We start from the raw sequence: 23,981 nt of genomic DNA, 5'->3' as shown, positions 1-23,981 counted from the left end.
AGGATGGCTTGGCGGAGTTACTGAAAGGATACAGCGGTTGAAAACTATTACAGTCACTTGTCCTGACAATATATAAATGCGAATGAAAAAGAGGTCTGGTTGTCCAGCGCCTAGTTATTGAAGGTAACAAAGTTGACTGTCTTGTAATTTTAACTAATAACGCGCAACTTTGGAAAACGCGCTTGCATTTCCAACATTTCGTTCGCACGTACAGCGTCCTCGCGCGCTCGAGATCGTCTCTTGGTCGCGCTCTACACTTCTGCAACGAACTTGAAAGCACGCACGCACCCACGAGCACAAGCTGCCGAGTCTTCCAAGAACTGTTGACAAGAAGCGGGGGAGGAGAGGGGGTTAGTTTCCGGTGTAGAATCGGACCGCTCGCTGCGAAAATGCGCCCCTCCGACTTCCGAAAAAAAAAAAATGAAAAGAGCCGCCCGTCCCACCCCGGCAGGTCGTAAAAGAGGATGAATGGGCCACACGCAAATAAACAAAACCAAATGACAAGGACGCTGGCCTGTTTTCTCGCGGCTCTTAGCTTTACCAGACTGTTTTGAGAAAAACAGTATGCGATTAATAACCTGGACAATAATCATTTTCCTTCGTTTTTTTTTCTTCATGTATTTGATCGTAAGACAACTTTGTTCGAAAAGAGCTCCTTCAAAAATAGTATACAAATACCACAAAACTGCATGCTCTCTTCAAAGTCGGCGTGTATACATTTCTTCTCTCGCCCAGTCAGGAACGCTCGCCACCAACTTTCGAGCTGCGGGGGTGACACAGTTGCCCCGCCCTTCCCATTTTCCCCCTCTTTTCCGCCCTTCCTTCGAAACGTCTGAGCGTGAGGTCGGTTTTGTTTCGTCCGAGTCTCCCTCCGTGTACGCATTTCTCTTCTCCTGCTGCGAAGTAGTGTTTTTAGAATTTGTCTCTGCTTGCCTGCTGGAGCGTTCGCCGCGGCCAAGGCTTGCCAGTGCCCTACGCATAATTTCTGCCCCCCGTGTGCTTTTTCTCTTCTGTCCGCTTCTTTTATTTTACACAATAGCCTTCTCCTCCCTTACAATGCGAAGTTGCGTCTACTCAAGTGCCCAGCTGCCATATAGCGAATTTCAGTGAGTGATACGGGCTAAATGGGGTGTACGGGAGCTTGTGCGCTAAAAATATAACTGATGTTACATCACCTACAGCTGCGCTTCGTAATAAGCAAACAGTATAATGTATAATGACATGATCTACACATGAAATCGCGGTCACCTTGTGGCGTGCTGTTTATCAGAACTCGGTAAATAATTTTACTAACAGCTGTAAGGTTCACTAAAAATGTGAGCGACAAGTTAAACAAACAATAGCATTAATTAATGTAACGAAACATTTAGAATAAATAGCATGTATCATTTTGTTCCATACTAAGCGCAAATTACATAACATCGCGAAAAACCAAAGCCGAGTAACAGGCAAATTTAAAAAAAAAAAGTAGCAGTCATGCTCTTCATAACCTTTTTTCAATGTACCGCCTCAACAGTCGGGCCGACGCATTGCCGCACTCTTGCCATTAACCTGGCGCCGTGCCCGGCATTTAGTCCGGCCAAAAAGTCGGGCCAAAGCCCGCTGCGAACTACTTGCCGAAATGGCTAGCGGCTACCTCCGGGCCGACCGCTTGCCGTGGTTTACTAGCCGACTAAGTAGGCTCCCGACCATTTTCCGAACGTCGGCCACACGTAAATGGTCGGCCAAGGATGCTTGGGATTCCTGCGCGCAACGAGAGATTAAGGCTGATAACTTTTGCTGCACAGAGCGAGATGAAACAAAGTCCAGCGCACGAGTACAGTGCGTCATCTGTAAAATGCATGAATTACTAGGTTCAGGAAAAGCAGCGGAAAATGTGAATCTCGCAGGTGAATGCAGTATAGTTTAAGCTCTAAAGCAGCTCCCTTTAAGGCTGGAGTTTGTATCATCTTTTATCGTCAGGATGAACCTTTGGTAAAGCGTCCAACTTTGCATTCATTTAAGGGGAAGTCTGAAAAGAAAGCGCATGAGCAAACCAAATCGCTACACGGCACCGACGAAAACCTTCCACAATTTCACAAAACTGCCTCAAAACATAGATTTGTATTATAGCGGCCAACTTAGGATACTCTATCAGCTATAAATCTTTATACTTTAATAGATTCCTCGTCGTGTACCTTTCGGAACCATTCGCACTTCAGGGGTGACTAAAGAGCTTCTCTGTACACCCCGTGCACCGCCTATAGGGGCACCACTGAAAGCCACCTAACGGTCGTTTTCAAAAGTGTTTCCGGGATATGAGTTGCCGCTGTTAATGCGTCGCTGTGAAGATTGCCGATGTTAGTGGAGGCGATATTTGACTTTTTTTTTTCAGCGTTTGCCGATTGTTTTCTACTGCTGGCTGAAGCATAAAATTAATGTTGGCTTTTGTTTCTAACTGAAATCATTTGTTTTCAAGCATGTGTTCTACAAAGGAATCTTTCCATGGTTATGTTCTTAAACCTCCAAAGACACAGTGTCAGGTCCTGTTAAGTACAAAAATGTAATTTATGCATGACTAGACTACTACACGAAACAGAAATTGAGGTAAATAGATAGCAGATCGCATTTTTAGACATTAGGAAAAAATTTCTGGACCATTATGTCATGCAGCAATCATCTCATATGCATAACAATTTGAATTATTTTTTTATTATATCTGTTTAAAACGTCTGAGGATTTTATCGCATGCTATTCTCTCGGTCTGATGCTTCGGAGTCCTTTTCTCGAACTTGTTCAAGCTCACGGTTCTTTATACTGAACTGCTTTCGATCCACTTCCTCTTCCCACTTCTGCGGCAGTGTGGTCATGAGGCTGCCGCTTCGTTATAGTTGCATACTGCGCAGATCACACATCAGACTGCAGCTGCGCTTACAGTTATGCGGACACCACAGTCTACACTGTCGTCGACATGGTCGTCGGGGTCAGCAACATTTGTTGTCTATTCACAGTACCTGACCGGTTCTAACGTGACACACATGTCCTACCTTAGAGAAATATTTTCTGTTTCAGTATCATCCTTTCAAAATAAATACATAAACAGCAAAAACTGGATATACGACGTTTATTTACAATTTATTTACATTTTTATGCATCTCTTTTATCGGAGAGTACTACATTGGTTAGGCAGGGCACATTGGAATGACGGCTGTGTCTGAGAAAGCCGCAGGCTTTCTTTATTCCCTCATATTTTTAGGCAGGTCTTTCGCGTCTGAAGGAATCAAAGGAAGGCTGCTGTACGGGGAAGCTTGAGCCGGCTCCTTGGATTCCCTGCAAGGGTCATCATAGCGCTTTTGCCACCGCCATCTCTTGCGCTCTAGGTTGACGAAAACTGTCCCATTGTTTACGAATTCTTTTATGCGATCGTTTACATGACTAGAGCACTCCCTGGGCAGATAGTGTCCTGCTTTTTCGTAGTAAATGAGCTGTGAACCAATAAGCCAATCCCGGTTGTACTTGGCCACGCGTCGCGTGTAAAACGCGTCCCTCTCTCCCCAAAGTATTAGTGTGGGTACTTTGATCCTACGATAAGGCAGCTTTTCGAAGTGGTCGCTGTCGTTGTTAGCCGCACGGAAGTAGTTGACCGCACCTGTGAGAGCACCTAAAATTAAAGAAGATTCTAATCAGTTACCAAGCGATTACCTACTTCAATGGGTGTGTAAAAATGCGGGAGTTCTTAAATCACGAATCAAATAAAGTCCATTTCGATTATATGAAAGAACCACCAGTGTATGTTTAAAAGGATTCAAAACGAATGGAATATCTTATGAACATTAGGAGTAAATGAGACGAAGTTCAAACAAAACGAGCCGTGTTTTTCTGCGACTACTGTTGTAAACAGGACTTGAACCGGCAACGCGTACCACCCGGTCGTGAAGAGTATGGTAGTGATGAATGGTTTAGCTAGATAACCGCTCTACCGCTCAACTCACAATTAAGGCACATTCATAAAACCTGGGGTATATAAGCATTCCTGATGCATTGCTATATATGTATACCTCAGGATTTATGAATCCCTCAGTTGCGAGTTCAACACTCATACTCTGTGCTTCGTCTTTCTGGTTCTCAGTGTTTTATGCGCTGTTCGTTTTCCTCAGTATGAACATATATGAAGTCGTCCAACTACCGAAAAGCTTGCTTATATGGCCGTTTTGGGAAGCCATGCCTGAAACGTAGTCGTCTACTGCCTCATGTGGTGAGGTGCACGTAGATTCAGTTTGTTTAGTTTTATTCATCAACAGCGTGCTATATTTTTGTATGCACCGAAGTTGATGGAGGTTGCGTTACTATATGGCCATCTTGATTTCACTCTTTATTGTAGATTGAGTATAGGTAACCTGCGCTGGAGGTTGGATGGATGGATGGATGGATGGATGGATGGCTGGATGGATGGATGGATGGATGGATGGATGGATGGATGGATGGATGGATGGATGGATGGATGGATGGATGGATGGATGGATGGATGGATGGATGGATGGATGGATGGATGGATGGATAGATGGATGGATGGATGGACGGACGGACGGACGGACGGACGGACGGACGGACGGATGGATGGATGGATGGATGGATGGATGGATGGATGGACGGATGGACGGATGGATGGATGGATGGATGGATGGATGGATGGATGGATGGATGGATGGATGGACGGATGGATGGATGGAATATAGGAGCATCCCCTTTGAAATGGGTGGTAGCAGTAGCTATCATGCTCATTTTTCTCCCTATATCTTAATTATTGATTTAGAATGGTTAACTAAACCATCATTCTATTTATTAAATTTTGTTCCAACATTACTAACATTATGTCACATCTCTGCTTTTAAGCCACCAATCTTCCAGTCGTTTTTTGCTAGCTTCCACCGCCGGTTTATTCACCCGGCCACTGTTATCTCTAAACCCCAGAGCTTCAGGAACAGTGATTGCGCCTGCACCAACTTCCGGATGGATACCATTACATTCGAGTATAATATGGTGAATTGTTTCACTGGAGTTTCCACATACAGCACATACGTCATCTCCATTGTTAAATTTCTTTTTGTAGCTGCGTGTTCTAAGGCACACTGATCTGGCTTCAGAAAGTAGGGCACTGCCTCTTGAGTTATCAAAGAAATCTTCCTTCCTGATCTGCATTTTCCACTTTCGGTATAATTCCACACTCTGTTTCTTTTCCATCGAATTTATCCAATATTTATCTTCTGTGTTTTTCGCCTGTTGCTTAATGCTCTTTATTTCTCCGTCCTTGTTACTAACATACTTACGAGTTAGTTTCCTAGTTCTTTTCCTCCATTGTGAGTCAACGCCTTTTAGGCACAGGTATTTAAATACTTTAGCTGCCCATCTGTTACTGACCAATTTCCTCAGGCGTTCCTCATATAATATTTTACTCTTTTTCCGCGCACCGCCAGCGCCGTCTAGTGGCCGTCGCGGCACTACCTTGGTAGGACGGCCTAGACTTCCGCGGCTGGAGACGCTGCAGAGCGTTAATTTGTCGCGAAACCAAAGGCATGCTGCTGCGTTTAGAAGCGCTCGGTTACGATAAAAAGATTTCTCTGCACTGTATTCCACCTTCAGCTGTACAAAACACAGCGGCGGTAAATTCAGCTCGATTCAGGAGGCTGGATGAGTACGGGGGATTGTTGAGCTTCTCGTTTGAGCGCTGCTCATTGCACTTCATAACGTGGCTTCTGCCTTATACTGTACCCCTGCGGACAAAAGTAAACGGAGCGCGCTTTTTTCTCCTATTATTTTTCATGCGTTGCATAATTGAAATTGGCAGTCGTGGTATGTGCGATCCGGTACTAGACGCAGTGCCTTTTCACTAGGACAAGTATTGTTTTCTTATCTCCAGTGTGGAAGGCGTGATTTTAATTTGAACGGAAAAGCGTGCTCCGTTTAATTATGTCGCCACCTGTACATATAAAGCTCTGTTCATTCGCGTTTATCAATGGCGCAACCTGATGAGAATGTTTTGTGAAGGTCACCTTTTAGAAGTTGGCGTGAGTGGGGCTATTGCAAGATGGACAACTTAAAGTCAACAAAGGGCGAACGTAAGTGGCATCCCGATATGCATATTGCGATCATCTAGATGACAAACCGAGAGAATTTGCAACCTATCCGAACACGCAGTATTTCGTCGGAATTACAGAGTCGCGTAATGCCTTAACCGGCAGGCTTTCACACTCCTTCCTGCATTAAACTATCGCAACTCACCTAGTGACAGTTCAACAATTTTTCAATGCGCAGTAAGGAGCTTTGATTAAAAGAAGCTCCACAATTAGAGAAGTCATTCCTTCGTTGTTTGCTTCGAATAAAAGACGTATTCCGTCAGAGAAAGCGCTTTTTGTTTTTAAATTGGATGACTTAGTTTGTTGACTGCAGTACAGCTGAAAATATTCATGCAATATTTGTTTTACTGCACCTACGAATTAATAGGTAGATATCCTTCATATTCAATCGAGAACTTGTCTATTGTAAATATCGCGCTTTACGATCTAGCTGCCTCACTATGAATGATTGTTGTAAGGCACGCATGCTAATAACTAACCATGATGGCTCGAGTCGTTTATTTTGGCAGGAAATAGTATAGATACGCCGATTTCCAGTCGCTGTCGGCGTACGGGGCGGGTAAAAAGAGGAAGGGGGGTGGGGGATATGTCAGTGTGTAACCACACACATCCCACCGTTAGATGGTGCCTGCTACAATTTGGATTCTGTGCAAGGAACAAAGCATATCAACTTTGTTGTTTAAAGGTCGTACTGATTTTGTTTTTGCATTAACCATCACCGATAATAACCCGATCCTTCAATGTAGTTCATTATTGGCTCTTAAGATAGAGAGCGCGGGTGTAGACAAAAGAGATTTAAAGTATAACTCTCCCCCACGCTCTCACATTATAGGGCACCGATAATTTCCGCCTAACGTTTATGAACAGGACAAATGCAGCCACTCAACTTTTTACAATGCTAACAGTGCGTGCCTTTTAGATGTATGCTTCGGAGCGGATCTCGGTGTTATTCGCTTCGAAGGATAAACAAAAGACAAATAAACCCATCAGTTGCTTGTCGTTTGTTTACATAAATAGGCAAGTGCCGAAACGCGACTGCAGGCCCTTGTTTCTCTACAGATGCGTTCAACGGCATCGCCCTAACAACAGTGCATTATATTTCGCGACACACGAGGCACCAATTTAATCGATAAATTTTCTTATCACGAAGCTAGTTGAATCATTAGTGTTCTTCAAATGGGCAGTAAGTGAGTACTGCATGCGTTCAATGCTCTTAACACGCGCAGTATTGCCAAATCCTACTGAATGCTATTATAGCAGTGAGGTCGTTTCATTTTGCTGTGGTATATTCACCCTCTACTAGCGATGCTTCATAGCAGGAGAATAATATTGGCCAGAAAGTGTGCCCGTAATTCACCATGCAGATACGTTGTACTTTCCCAGTGCCCAATAGCAAGAAAAAAAAAGAAATACTGAACTCATAACCGTTCCAAACCTACGCATAGCGACTTTATAGCTTGCGTGATGCAGCAGCGGCATGGCTCGTTGCCAAGATGGCATGCAGCTGAGGAGGTCATGTGGCGCCTTCAAGCCGTTAAAAAGGAAACTGCAAGTTCTTCAGAACATTATACCTGCGATAAAAGCATTACGCACGAAATAGAAAGCTCTAAATCCGCCAATGGGCGCCGCCATGGTACGACGAGCGACGTGCTCCGTCCTACTATACGCTTGCTCATTTTGAAACGAGGCGGCGCTGGGTGTCTTATTTTCAGCGCGTCATCTGGGCAGCGCAGGTTCGCTATACCTCAATTCACTGCTGCTGCTTTACCTACAGAAGTTATAGCACTAATTCCGAGGTTTTGACTATCTCCTCCGCGGTCCCGATTTTCTCCTCACGCGCTGCACAGGACACATTGTGTAGGAAGGTGCGCCGGCGAGTGAATAGCCTGCTTTGTGCATAGACTGCACTTGGCAAGTTTTATAGGTTAGCCCTGTTCGTACGGCAGACAGTCAGTCGCACAGCAACAGCAGGAGGCTGCCAGCCTGCTGATAAATGCGTCGCATTGAAAATTAAAAAAAAAAAAAAGGTACGAAGCCGGAGACGAGGTACGTTTCGGCGGAATCAGCCCAAGTGCCCAATCATCGCTCAGGAAAGCGCCAATTAGAGGCAGGTAAGGATGAAGGGCGAGGGCCGGTACACTGGCGGAAAATTTCAGGATATCGGTACTTTCTAAAGCAATGACTTGCATATAACGCTGGACCGCAGTGCTGTCACGGAAGGTTCAGTGTAAATACGATTACTTGTTTCGTACCTAGACGAGCAAAGGTGTAAAAGTTTGCTGAAATGTTCGACCCGTATTCGTTTTGGTTCAATGATTACTCAATTTATAATCCGCTCTGTTTTTAGCAGCACCGAGGATATTTAATTCCAAACGATGTTCCACTATTCCAATTCAAGTTGGTGTGGAAAAAAAACTACCGTTCACCTGTCCGGCCTTACACCCGACCGGAAGCGTTAGGGAGGGTGTAACCAACCTGCCTACGGTCTTTTCCTCTTGGGCAAGAAATAGGACTACACGTAGGTACTTAAAGTACAAACATCAACGCATCAACGAGATATCAAACGCATCAAATGCAACGCATCAACGAGATATTTGGTCATTAAACCTTTCTTTTCGTTGATCACAAAACCATGTATCCACAAGGCATTGGTCGCTTATGGTGCAGCTTTTGAAATCAAGCCTCTGATAATATGACACGAATTCAGCCGAGAAAGAAACATAAAACGTGTTTTGAGCTACGTCATTATTAATAAAAGCATTTTACGATAAACAATGCCCTGCATGGTTTTACCGATTACATTACAGGTCATAATCAGAAGGCACAAATTTGGCTGCTTTTAGAGGAAGACTCGCACGTTCAAGGGGAAATGTGAGCAGTTTATCTGGTTTAAGATTTTTACAGGTTCAAGCGCCTACAAAGTGTTTATCGGTAGAGGAACAACCTTCTGGTGATTCAGCATCACCGCATCAAAGCTGAAAGATATTAGCGGCAATGTATTGTCGAAGCTTCATTTTATCTTCATAGTTAAGTCATTCTCTGGAAAACACTGTTAGATGGGCAATCGAGTACTTTACTTAATAGAGAACATTTGCGAAAAGCGTACTAATTTGCGAATGAACCATAAGGAGGGAGAAGCATAACTGCCTTGTCGCAGTGTCGCAGTAGTTAGGCCCTTGACAGCTGATGCGCGATTTCGATATCCGTCATGTCAAAGCTTTAGAAACAAGGCTAAATGCAAGGTAGCCCTTTGCTGAGCGATGCTAGCACACTTTAAAACAAACTCCTGTCGAAGTTACCACAGCCTTCGACTAAGCCGTCCCTCTTCGCCGATGTCGCTTTGTGACCTTAAACCCCCCAAGAAAAAGCATCTTAACTCTGCAAATTGTTGTCTAGAGCGTTAAATTTGAGAAAACAATTTTCGCAAGAGACCAGACGAGGGCACAGAAAAGATACGCAGGAGCGTAGAAGTCGTGCTAGATGTGATGCGAGCTTGATAAATATTTTTTTCTTTTTTTGCAGTAGCCGCATTTGCTTTCAGGAAAGGGAACGCACTAGTGTATTTATAAAATATAAACTGTGAAGTACGAAAGTAGTATTCACGACAACATAACGCAGAGTGGTTTTTCTCTGCGACACCTCATAATATGTAATACTATGTGGGATTTTTTATGTAGATCATAACACGACACATACGTACCTGGCTGCGCGTACACGTACTTGTGGGCATATTCCTCGCTCTCTGTAAATCCTTTGTGCTTTTTATCGAAACATTTCAAGTCTCTCATGATGAGGTATTGCTCGGGAACAACTGGACGCCGGAACGGGATCATGAACCTGCATAGTTGACAATCTTTTATGTTATGACTATAAGGTATTGGCTTAGCATCCGAGAAGCACTTCTTATATTTCCAGGCTTGTTGGAATAGCTGGCAGGTAGCAACTTCTTTGAATTTTTTGGAACAAACTACGCTTCTGACACTCCGCCTAAAAGCGTCGACGGTGCTTCCCCAAACTAACCTCTTGCTAGATTTAATGATACGTTGTTCCGAAGGTTTCCTCCGGAAGCTAATAACTATCAAATTTAAAACATTTCATAAATATTCTGTATCCAGCATTTCATATACTCTGCTGGGAGCGCGTTTATAGAGGTGTACTTGACGACGAGGAAGTCATTAAAAACTCCTCACAATACAACTGGAAGGCATCTAAGCAGTTTTGCATCGTATGTTTTAAACTTATTGACGTCTTCTATACATATGCGTTGACGATATATCCAGCTTCAAGTATTTGCTGATGCTATCGAAAGCAAAGGTAAAACAAAGTACAAATTCCCGAGCTAAAGTTGATATGCCCTGCATGAAACGTTTTATCCCAAACCTGTCCAGATCATTAGTGCCTTTTTAAAACCATTATTTTTCGTCCTCTTCCACGCTTAAAGAAGGCTCATTATTAGTTACAGGACAACTCTACCATTTTTATTCTAGGCAGCAAAATCCCATCTTTTCTCCCGACTTCACATTGTGTTTATTTCTATTCATTAAAAGAGGCAAACGGAAAATAATATGCACTCTACGGTGTATTCAATTCCGATACAGCATCACACTGATGAGCGCACATGTCATAAGTTTGGGCAAAACTAAAAGTGAAAAGCAAAGAAGGCTAATTTGTATAGGGCTCAATAAAAAGAACCGGCCGGGCTCACCAGGACATTCGCATTTGTCTCACGCTGCGATACAGTTGCTTGAGAAAAGCCTTCGGGTGCACGCCGTTGATAATAACCATCTTGTCAATCATCGTCTCGTTCAAGGTGGCGAAGCATAAGCTGATCATGCCTCCCCAGTCGTGACCAACGAGGACTACCTTTCTTTCGTGTTTAGGGTCTGTAGTGTGAGAAGGGGTGAAATGTCCTTGTTGATTCGAAAATTACCACTGTCACACAGGGTAACGTCTTTTCAGCGGGGACTTTATTTGTTTCCTTGAAATACATTTCATTGATATTTCTTGAAATAAACATATTTTAGTTTGTAATGAATTAGTGCCGCAGTGTGGAATATTAAGTTTACACAGACATGGGATTTCAGGAACGCCATAGAGGAGGACGGAAATAATTGGGATCGCTTGGGTTTCCTTAGCCTGTGCTCACAACGAGCAGTACAACAGCACTTTGCATTCTCCCTCTGTAGAAAGGGGGCCAGCGTGATCGAGGCTGAATCAGCATGCTCGATCAGCAGTCGAGGGTCCTACCCATTCAGCCCCTCCAAAATGACCAAATATGGGAGCGAGATTTAATCTAGAACGCTAACATCACAAAATCAAATTTGTGCTTGGGAGTGATAATGATTGTATTGAAAAAACGAATCTGCCCTCAAATTTAAGCACTGTTTCACATTAAATACTGCAAATTAGTTGATATTGAGCAAGATTGGACTTAATGGTACTTCATCAAATTATATATTGTTGGTTAGATTATCAGAAGTAGATATGCTCAGGCAATGTTATAGGTTTTCGTCATATTGCTGTTTCATAATTATTTTATCGAAAAATGAACTTTTCGCTACGGCCTTATATAATGTTAGAAGGCATATGTAGGTCATATATTCACTGGACTGATTGCAGGTCCTATTTTTGCGTTATTTGGCACGAAAGTATTTTGTATTTGACACTGGCATCATATCAGGTTTCTATCCGTTCCTATGAGCTCGTTAATGTTGGCGCGTGTTGAAGGCAGAAAAAGAAAATGCAGAATATGTCGGATGGTAAGGTAATTTGCCCACCAATAAAAAGAACACCTTAGTGGATGAAGTAAGGCCATCAATTTAATTATTTCATTCCGAGTTCTATCATTATTTAAATTAGCAGCTTCAGAATATCTGCGCAACACCAATTCACTTTGCGCTCAAGAATTGTCATACTACACAAGTGGCCGCTAGGGCTTCGAATATTTTTCTTGTCTTTTGTTTTTCATTGTCCGTTCACATTTTTATAACAAACATATAATAACAAACACTTACTAAGTTCTTCCAGCAGCCCTTTCATATCTCTAATAAGTTTCAAGATAAGATATTCGGCGGTATCGTTGGGTCTTGTTGTGCGCGGGACCCCGGGAAATCCAGTGTAAAAGAAACTGCGTATGTTCGGATGTATCACTAAACGTATGTTTTCGCATGTTAATCTAGCACCTTTTTCATTCGAGAAGGGCGAGGGGCAGAGGGGGGGGGGGAATAGGGAGGGGCACGAATGCGACCTATATTCAGATTGATGTTCCACGTATAAGCGCCCCAATTGTTTGTCAAAGTGCTTTCAATGCTTTGTTAATTAGTTCGATACATTCGAACGGCGCAGTGACCGACACTTGAGTCAAAGACAAGGCCTCTATTGGGTTCGGATGCGACAGTTACAAATAAACGCAGCGGGGACATGCGTAATGTAGCAGCTGCCAAAATCTAATGAATGCTTGATTAATGCGCAGCGCGGCGTGCAATATTAGCGATGAGTAATTGCTGGCCTGCCTCACAGAGAAGTTGTCATTTTATAGCGTTAAAATCGGCCCGGCCGATTTCATGCAGCCAAATCTACTTCTGTGCTCATTACGTTTCGCAGATGGCATTTTGGACGGCCGCTTGCTCTTAGTTTAGTGTGTGTGGCGTCAAAAACGCGGCAATTTACATCATGAACGAGTAGATGTCATATAAATGGTAACAAAGAACCACAATATAGTGAAATAGTGTGTATTTAGCATAAAGCGCGCTGTCTGGCACCGCGGGTAAGACGTAAGCAACAAAACAAGCAAAAAAGAAAGCGAAAGCACGTGGCGATGCTTAGGCAATGGAATGGTCGGTCTTCAACGGAAGGCGCTAGTAAGGAGGTCTACTTCAAATTTCACAGATAAAGCAGCAAATCACTCCGACAAACTAAAAGTAACACCAGTAACTATTCCATTCACACTGTTAATTATTGGCATTTGCAGAAGGACAGTGCACATAGTTGCCAAATGATAAATCTCTGTGACAATGAGACCAGCAACCTGCTTGCCCGGGCCAAGATGTCGTATGGAGGAAAAACAATGGCGCCCGATTTTTCGCACAATCGCTGCTATATATGATAAGCATTTCACGAGATTCAGTTTAGAGAAAGAGAAACGATAATAAAAGATAAGGATCAGTTACTTTTAGTTTGACGGAGTGCTTTATTCTGCACCCTGCGTTGCTCTTGTTGAAGGTGCCCTTCATATACAAAAGCGTTCATTCTGCACCTGAATATGTATAGTGTATAATATGCGTAATATCTTCTAAGATCTGGGCAACAAAGATTTCTAGCCAAAGTCAACAAGGCCTAGCTGAAAACCGGCTTACTAGCATACACACTTTATTTGCAGTTCTTTTTGCCCAGAATTCGTCTTTTTCTATGTGAATGACCATATCGTTGCTCGGGTTATATATAATTATCCAGCAGGTCCTCTATGTACTAAGGAATGAGAAGCCACTTTAGATATGGCAGACCGATGGTGGTGTATTGCGCGCGGACAGGAGACGTTGTACAGTCATAGTTCCTTATCACACTATAAAAGCAATTTCGCCATGCAGGATCCTCCTTGCATGCTCCTTCAGCCCAATGGAGCATGCAGGCCAAAGTTTGGAGGATATAGGGCTGCTTTTCCTGAAAGCACACCTTATAGAAATCCGTCCTTGTCTGTGGCCTAGTGTAGAATGACAGGCAAGGATAAACTGGAGAAGTGAAACGGGTGCCAATGACCCCTCCCATCCAAAGGGGGGGAATCATTGTCTGGCTATCAGCTCCCAACAGCGGCGCCGGTGAGATTCCACTGCACCTGGAACCGGCCGGCCGAAGGGTATTGTTCCTCACGCGGGGCCATTTATCAGGGATCCCCGCCCATACTTCGACGACCCGAACAAAGGAGGGGATATTACCTAATTCCGGTCCCTTCAAGTGTCAAGCCTGGCTACACAGAGCGGGCGTACAATTTTTCCTTTCTTCCTGTGATGAGCCACGCGGACAGTTTTCGGCAAGTGGTCTCGCTGAGTGCACCCCGGGGACGAAGGGACCGATGTCTCAGCCCACGTACAATCCTGCGTGAAGACGAGCGGTTGACGCCTTGTACGCCGTCTAGACGGCCACCTCCTCATCATCAAGCCAGAACCTGTAAGAGGGACGAGTCAACCAGGGCAAGCAATGTTGGTGCGTGTATATGAGAGTGCGGGATAGTGAGGACAAAGACATTCCATCATCAACGGGCCTCCTATCTGGGAAAGAGGGAAACAGCCCTATAAAAACTGACGACAAGTCTGTGTCGGAAGGAGTCAGAAAAACGTAGTCACTATATCGGAGTCGGTAAAACTGAGGCTGTTGCTATATTCAGTTTCCCACGAAAAACGCTATAATGTAAATATTGTACATAAATGTTTTCCAGTCTCACATCAAAGTCCGGTTTCCAGCGCCTCGTCCTGGTTCCTGCCCCGACAACTAACCAGGCCTACAACACGCAACCTGTGTTACGACAGCGGGAGGAACATGGCTGTACTTGATAACCTTTTGTACGCGTGGGAAAAAACAAAAGCGCGGCAGGGGATCACTCAAGTCAAACGTCAGAATGCCAGCCAAGACAGTATTTTGAGGATGGCTGTTTACTCATAACTCGATCAACGATTCACTTCGCTGCGGTATTCGCGTTGGTAAATGAATAACGTTCGCACAGTGGAAATATTCAAAAACGTCAAGCAACTGTAGTGTTTTAGAACTTGGTATTGCCACATTGAAAATAAAGTCACCAATCAGGACATAGGCATTCATAACACAGATGCCTATTAGAACAGACTGCTTATGAATTGATTGAATTTATTAAGGGTACACGAAGAAATGCCCTCTTTAGAAGAACGTCTCTGCAAATTTTGAATTATATTGAAGACTATCCCACTTCGTTAGCATTATTTAGACTTGCTGCTGTTTGATGGTATAGCGCGAGCCCATGCGGTTCTAACGACATAACATGTTGACCAGTCATGATTGTTACTGTCCACCGCATGCGGCAACGGCGACCTTTAGGTGAAACGAATTCAATGAAATAATGAATCAATCAATCAATCACTTATTTAAATAAAATGCAGGAAGTGAAAAATATTGGCTCATTAGCCGAATCTAGCTTCAGCCCACACACACATACATACATACATACATACATGCACACGCACATACATACATACATACATACATACATACATACATACATACATACATACATACATACATACATACATACATACATACATACATACATACATACATACATACATACATACATACATACATACATACATACATGCATACATACATGCATACGTACATACATACATACATACATACATACATACATACATACATACATACATACATACATACATACATACATACATACATACATACATACATACATACATACATACATACATACATACATACATACATACATACATACATACATACATACATACATACATACATACATACATACATATGCAAGGCAGTGAAGACACGCTAAAGGGCATTTAAGAGAAGTTTTCAGAGTAAATGTACGCAAGGCCAACAGTAACTATCAATGAGCACAAAAAGAAAAAAAAGCATGATAGCGTAGATATGAGAAGAAGTCATGCGTACGCTACCGCACAATCTATTCTTAACGGAGATATCTCATATTACATGCAATCTTCGAGCTATTCGTATAGCCAGATAGTTGCTTCCAATAACGATCACACACTTTGCCACACAAATTACTTGTGAATCTGCTAATAGGTGACTGTGCTATTAGGCACCATATTATTATTCCCGAGAGTTGAGAAGGCTATAAAGAGGAGCTGAACTACACTCAAAGTACAAAGAAAGGTAAATAAGCTGAAAGGGTTCCGAAATAAATATAAAATACCGTAACAATTTCATCATCACCATCATCAGCCTGACTATATTCACTGCAGGGCGAATGCCTCCCCCATATTTATGCAATTAACCCGCTTCTGTGCTAGCTGTGTCCCCTTGACCCCCGCGAACCTCTTAACCTCATGCGCCCACCTAACTTTCAGCCATCCCCTGCAACGCTTTCCTTCCCTTGAAAACCAGTTTGTTACCCTAAGCGACCATCGGTTATCTTCTCTTCGCACTAAATGTCCTGCCCATGCCAATTTCGTCTTCTTAATTTCCACTAAAATGACAGCTACTTGAGTTATTTCTCTGACCCACTCAGCACGCTTCCTGTCTCCCAATGTTACCCCTACCATTTTTCCTTCCATAGTCCTCTGCGTTGACCTCAAGTTAAGTAGAACCCTCTTAGCGTCCACGTTTCAGCCCCATAGGTGAGTACAGGTAAGGTGCAACTGTTGCATACTTTCCTCTTGAGCGATACCGGTAAGCTGCTAGTCATAATCTGCGAGTGCTTGCCAGATGGGCTCCATCCCAATCTTATTCTTTTTGTTATTTCCTTTTCATGGTCCGGATCTGCGGTTACTGGCTGTCCTAAGTAGACATATTCACCTACTACATCCAGTGCTTCACTATCTAACGCGAACTGTTGTTCCTTCCCGATGCTGTTGAATATTAACTTAGTCTTCTGCATATTGATTTTGAAGCCTACCTTTCTACTTTTCCTGTCTAGGTCACCAATCATTATTTGCAGTTCATCCCCCGAGTTACTTAGCAAGGCAATGTCATCATTATATCGCAGATTAGTGACGTAAAATGCATCTACCCTTATCCCTAACTGCTCCCATTCCAAGTCTCTGAATACTTCCTCTAAGCAAACTGTGAAGAATACTGGGGATATCCTGTCTCCTTGCCTAACACCTTTCTTTACGGGAATTTTGTTACTTTCTTTATGCAGACCTATGGTTGCTGTGCAGCCACTACATATATATTCCAGCACTTTCACGTACGGCTCGTCTACCCCCTGATTCCGCAATGCCTGAATCACCACCGAGGTTTCAACTGAGCCAAATGCTTTTTCGTAATCAATGAATGCTATGTATAAGGGCTGGTTATATTCCGAGCATTTTTCTATCACCTGATTGATGGTATGGATATGATCGATAGTGGAGTACCGTTTCCGAAACCCTGCTTGATCCTTTGCTTGATTAAAGTCTAATGTTGTCCTGATTCTATTAGCGATTATCTTAGTAAATACCTTATACGTAACAGACAGTAAGCTGATTCGTCTGTAATTTTTAAGGTCCTTAGAGTCCTTTTTCTTGTGAACGAGGATAATGTTTGCATTCTTCCATGGTTCCGGTACCGTCGATGACACCAGGCACTGCGTATACAGGTTGGCCAGTTTTTCTAGCACGATATCACCCCCGTCCTTCAGCAAATCTGTAGTTATCTGATCCTCTCCAGCTGATTTCCCACTTTTCATACTTTCTAGCGCTTTCTTGACCTCGTCCTTCCTCACTGGTGGAACGTCTGACTGTTTTTCTCTACCGCAAATCGCATTACAGTCCTGACTGCTTTGGCTACTGTAGAGATCTGTATAGAACTCCTCGGCTACTTTGACTATCTTTTCCATATTAGTGATCACGTTGCCCGCCTTATCCCTTATCGCATACATCTGGTTTTTGCCTCTACCCAATTTCTTCTTTACCGCTTTAAGGCTTCCCCCGGTCTTTACAGCATGCTCAATTTTCTCCATGTTATACTTCCTTATATCGGCCACCTTGCGCTAATTGATTAGCTTTGATATCTCGGCCAATTCGATCTGGTTTGTTGGATTGGAAGCTTTCATACTTTGGAGTTTCTTAATCAAATCTTTCGTCTCCTTAGACAGCTTGCCGGTATCCTCTCTAACTATCCTACCGCCTACTTCTACCACGCACTCAGTAATGATATCTCTGAAATTATTGTTCCTTGCCTCTAGAGTAATGTCGCCATCCTCAGTTAGAGCTGAAAACCTATTCTGTAGCGAGATCCTGAATTCTTCTTCCCTCCCCTTCACTGCTAATTCGTTGATGGGTTTCTTTCTTACTAATCTGTTGCGTCTTTCTTCAGATTTAGGCTAATTCGGGACCTCACCATCCTGTGGTCACTGCATCGCACTTTCCCGATTACCTCTACATCTTGCATAATGGCGGGGGTTGAACACATTATGAAGTCGATTTCATTTTTAGTCTCTCCGTTAGGACTTTTCCATGTCCATTGCCGGTTCTTCCGTTTGCTGAAGCAGGTATTCATGATTCGTAAGTTATTGCGCTCTGCAAACTCAACTAGTAACTCCCCCCTGCTATTCCTAGAACCAATGCCATAGTCACCTACTGCCTTGTCTCCTGCCTGTTTTTTCCCTACCTTGGCATTGAAGTCGCCCATTAGAACAGTATACTGCGTCTTTACTTTTCGCTTTGCCGATTCTACATCTTCATAGAAGCTTTCAACTGCCTGGTCGTCATAACTACATGTAGGTGCATAGGCCTGTACAACCTTCAGTTTATACCGCTTAGTAAGCCTAATTGCGATGCCTGCAACCCTCTCATTAATACTATAGAATTCATCTATATTGCCCGCCATGTACTTATTGACAAGGAAACCTACTCCTAGTTGTCGCCTCTCTGGTAAGCCTCGATAACACTGTACATGCCCATCCTTCAGTACAGTATATGCCTCATTCGGCCTCCTAACCTCACTAAGCCCTATGACATCCCATTTCATGCCCTCTAGTTCCTCTATCAGCACTGCTGAGCTAGATTCAAGCATACAAGTGTACAAGCATACATGAAGTTAAACATTTATGCAATCTAACACAAACAACATCTTCAGCAAAATATGGCCATATTTTTCCAGGTCTTCTGAAGAATATAGATATCAATAAACGTTTAAGACGATCACAATGCAATGAAGGAATCTTGCTCCTCAAATGTTATTGCTGAAAGTTCTGTGAAACATTTGGCTGAAATCGTTTAAACAATTATCTGAAAGCCTTGGCCAATAGAATGGTATTGTAGCAGAAAGGTGGGTGACGCCAATTTACAAAAATATTGAGCGCGTTCCAAGTTTCCTATGAAACTGAACCTCTTAAAAAAAAGGCGCGCAGGACGCAGGCAAAGAAACACATGCACGCACGCGGCCCGGATGTTTTAGTTGATATTGAGGGCTTGTTTTATTCAAGACCCCAGGATGAGCTATTAGAGGTAGCGCATGAAGTAATTGAAAATTTATCAACAATTGTCTCCAAGGTAGAACAATGGAGGATTTGCACTCGACTCCTTTCTTAACTCGTAAGTGTGTATAACCGGTGGCTGTCTGTCTATGATGTTCCTCGGCTGCGTCCTGCAACTTTTTTTCGATTGTTCTTTTTCCAGAATAAACCTGATTTTGAGTCCGAGCGCTGAGATTCGAGAAAAATTAGTAATTTGAATATTTTCTTTGCTTTTACTCTGATGTCTGACTGTGAAGAGTAACTGTAGACTACGTTTTCGGAGTTTGCATCTCGTACGGCATTATAGATTCGAGATTCGAAAATAATAAAAACTGTAGTCACTGCGTGTAGTGACCACTTTCAATTTTGCTACGTAATCATACGCCCCAAGAGAAGGATTAAAGGTAAAGTCTAGGAAAATATTTTTAATCCACATGATCATGTAATTGATACCAGCCTTTCAATGCATTCTCTCTGCATACAGCACTTGGCGTATCATTCATGCAATTTAAAAAGAAAATTTTGATTGACTAATGCAAAACACATGCTATGACCATGGATAATGTCAACATAGTGCTATATCCTGTCTTCCCCTGCTCCGCCACCGTTCCTCCTATCGCTGTTCATCCGTAGCTGCCCGTCGTGGTCCGCAGTTAACAGACGCTCTCTGACGTATGCACTGGTGCTATGTTTCACTCTAGTTTTTCACCGCGCATTTTCATTGCAGTTTCTTCGCGTTATGTCATGGCTAGCCGCCGGAACGTCACGAGAATTTACGAAGGGCGTTGTGATTGATTAGTTTTGTTATTATCTCGGAGACACAGTACCATACCGCATGGGACCCCGGGTAAGGCAGTGTAAAAGCAACTGCATACGTTCGGATATGTCCCTAAACGCATGTAACAAGGTTCACATGTTAATCTACCACTTTTTTCGTTCGAGGAGGGCGGGGGGCAGGGGGGGGAAGAGGGGAGGGGGAACGAATGCAGCCAATTCAGATCGTAGTGCCGCTGAAAAGAGCCCCAATTGTTTGTCAAAGTGCCTTCAGTGCTTGGTTAATTAGTTTGATACATTAAAATGGCGCAGTGAGCGACACTCAAGTCAAAGACAAGGCCTCTGTTGGGTTCAGATGCGAAGGTTCTAGTAAACGCAGTGGTATGTAGCAGCTGCCGAAACCTATTGAATGCTTGATGAATGCGCATCGCCGCATGCAAGATTAGCGATCAGTAATTGATGGCCTGCCTCACAGAGCAGTTGTGATTGTATTGCGATTAAATCAGCCCGGCCGATTCCATGCAGTCAAATCTCCCTCTGTGCACATTATGTTTCGCAGATGGCATTTTGAACGGGCGCTTGCTCTTAATTTAGTGGGCGTGGCGTCAAGAAACGCGGCAAATTAGATCATCAATGAGTAGATGTGATAGAAACAGTAAAAAAAAATATGTAGAGAAACACTGTGGCATTTTGCACAAAGCGCGCTGTTCGGCACCGCGGGCAAGAAGAAAACAACAAAACAAGCAAAAAAAGCAAGCGAAAGCACGTGGTGACGCCTAGGAACTGAATGGTCGGACTTCAAGGGGAGGCCCTAGGAAGGAGGCGGACTTCAAACTTCACAGATAAAGCAGTAAAGCACGCCTACAAACTAAAAGTAACGCCAGTAACTAATTCATTCACACTGTTAATTATTGGCATTCGTAGAAGGAATGTGCACATAGTTGCACAATGATAAAAATGCTGTGGCAATGATTCCAGCAACTTGCTTGCCCTGGCCAAGATGTCGTATGGAGCAAAAAAGATGGGGCTCGAGGTTTCGCAGAATGGCTGCTATTAATCACAATCATTTCACGAAATCCAGCTCTTAGAGAAAGCAAAAAGATGATAAAAGATAATGGCCAGTTACTTTTAGTTTGACGGCGTGCTTTACTCTGCAGCTTGCGTTGCTCTTGTCGACCGTGCCCTTCATATACAAAAGCATTCATTCTGTGCCTGAATATGTATAATGTATAATATATATAATATCTTCTAACATCTGGAGAACAAAGATTTCTAGCTATAATCAATAAGGCCTACCTGAAAACCGGCGTACTAGCATTGCAAACTTTATTTCCAATTCTGTTTGCCCATAATTCGGCTGTTTTCTATGTAAATGACCGTGTCACTGCTCGGGTGTTAGATATATTTCCCGGAGGTCCTGTAAGTGCTAAGGATTGAGCAGCCACATAGATATGGCAAACAGATGGCGGTGTGTTGTGCGCGCCAGCAGACATTGCACATTGATAGTCCGTTCTCACGCTATAAAAATATTTCGCCATGCGCGATGCTTCTTGCAGGCTGCTTCGGCCCAATGATAACGACAACGTTCGGAGGATGTAGGCCTGCTTCTGAGAGCACACCTTATAAAAATCCGTCCTTTTTATCTGTGGCCTGGTGTAGAATGAAAGAGAAGGATAAGCTGGTCGCAGCAGCCGACAATGCAAGCAAACACTATCTATACCTCTTATTTCTTGCGCTTCAATGAGAACGGCCTACTCATTTCCTCCCGGCTTGACAGGGACGAGGCCGCTAAAAGTGGATATCTAATTTTGAGCGCTTTTTACCAAACAAACACTTTTAACCCTTTCTGTTTAACGATATATGATGGAAAAAAAAGGCGAAACACGTCAATTCTATGTTACAGGCGTGAAGGAACAAGAAGATAAATGAAGGGAAATGAGGGTGCTCGTTACAATAAATGAAGGAAAGAAGCCAACAGTCGGCGAGGCCAAGGAAAGCATTGGGGATGGTACTTTTTCTTTTTTTTTTAATTCTTACTTCGATAATAACATAAATTAGTAATGCAGTCTGTTTAGGGGAAAGATGAATAAACAGAAAGTAGAAGAAAAAAACGTGCCGATAGTGGGAAGCGAACCCACGACCTCCGAATATCGCGTCCGGTGATCCGGACGCGATATTCGAGCGCGATATGGGAGATCGTAGGTTCGTGAGATATAGAGCACCGGACGTGATATTCGGAGGTCGTGAGTTCGGTTCCCACCATCGGCACGTCGTTTTTTCTTCTACTTTGTGTTTAATCATATTTCCCCTAAACAGATTGCATTACTAATTTATGTTATTATAGAAGTCAAAAATTAAAATTAAAAAAAGCAAAAGTACAATCCCCAATGCTTTCCTTGGCCTCGCCGACTGTTGGCTTCTTTCCTTCAGGCGTTAAGGAAGTTTTATATATACGTTTCACAAAATTTATCTAGGTGCACTGCAGTCTCTAAAAATGAGCGAAGAATGAGCAGGTGATGATGCCGCCTGTTGTGCTTATTTTGAACAGCACTACGATGATAATAGACAACTTTGTTACGTCTTGTTCCCCTTGCTAGCTAAAAAGTTGGTATTATTTCAAGCGTGCAGTTGGTGAGAGTTGTATTGCTTTTTATAAGATTGTTATTCTTTTTCTTTCTGTGACAGCTGGATTTTCTGAAATGTTTATCATATATTTAAGCCATACCGTGAAAGGCCGAGCACCATCGCTTTTTCTCCGTACGACATTTTGGTCCTGGAAAGCAGGCTGCTGGTGTCATTGTCACGGCAGTTTCTATCATTTTGCAACTGTGTGCGCTTTTCTCTGCAAATTTCAATAATTAGCAGTGTGAATGGATTAGATTTCACTCCCTCTCGCTGGCCTTAAACGGGAATCAACTGAGCTTTCTAGAATCTGTTTCGCTCCATGTTCTTCTATACAGCGGAAGAAAAGTGAAGTGATAAACATTGATAGTCATGACGTATTCAGCTAAATGAAAATAGGCACCCACACTCTCCCGGGGACAATGTCACCTGCGACCAAAGGTCGGGCGTCCAAAATTTCGGGACGAAAAACAATACATGTCGACGCGTTCTTTTATAACATACGTGAATAAGAACAGTGTATCGAGGAACAGAGCTTTTATTACCACGTTTGCAATAAGCGAGAGCATATCGCTTGAATTCAGTAGGAAACCCTTACCTAACTGGTACAGATTATATGAACAAAAATTGTAAGAAATTTCGGTTATGTGTAAACATACAAGCACCCACACCTGAGTAAATTCAAACCAAAACCAAAATGTAACGGGATGCTGAATATTTGCCCTACCAGTAACTCGCTAGCTACATACATACATACACACGTTCATACATACATACATACATGCATACATACATAAATACACATACATACATACATACATACATACATACATACATACATACATACATACGTACGTACGTACGTACGTACGTACGTACGTACGTACGTACGTACATACATACATACATACATACATACATACATACATACATACATACATACATACATACATACATACATACATACATACATACATACATACATACATACATACATACATACATACATACATACATACATACATACATACACCCCGCCGGGGTGGCGCAGTGGTTACGACGCTCGACTACTGTTCCCAAGGACGCGGGATCGAATCCCGGCCTCGGCGGCAGCTTTTCGATGGAGGCGAAAAGCAAGGCGTCCGTGTGCTGTACGGTGTCAGTGCACGTTAAAGAATCCCAGGTGGTCGAAATTTCCGGAGTCCTCCACTACGGCGTCTCTCATAGCCTGAGTTGCTTTGGGACGTTAAACCCCACAAACCAACCAAACCAACCAACATACATACATA

The 23,981-nt window shown here is 43.1% G+C and overlaps 1 protein-coding gene across 1 annotated transcript; it reads right to left on the bottom strand.

Annotated features, from left to right (window-relative positions):
- Positions 1-3,215: 3,215 nt before the first annotated feature.
- Positions 3,216-22,836, bottom strand: LOC146177061 (epoxide hydrolase 2-like). The gene is made up of 5 exons (XM_084581450.1): positions 22,796-22,836; positions 12,128-12,240; positions 10,819-10,996; positions 9,814-9,950; positions 3,216-3,640 (listed from the first exon to the last, which is right to left on the bottom strand). The coding sequence occupies exons 1-5, from the start codon at positions 22,834-22,836 to the stop codon at positions 3,216-3,218; spliced, it is 894 nt and encodes a 297-aa protein (XP_084437576.1).
- Between the last annotated feature and the right edge of the window lie 1,145 nt (positions 22,837-23,981).

Source organism: Amblyomma maculatum, chromosome 10 (genome assembly GCF_055883805.1).
Source record: "Amblyomma maculatum isolate TAMU_Amacu chromosome 10, ASM5588380v1, whole genome shotgun sequence".
NCBI lineage: Eukaryota > Metazoa > Arthropoda > Arachnida > Ixodida > Ixodidae > Amblyomma > Amblyomma maculatum.
The sequence above is the reverse complement of the archived record's forward strand: the minus strand, read 5'-3'. Positions and strand labels throughout refer to the sequence as shown.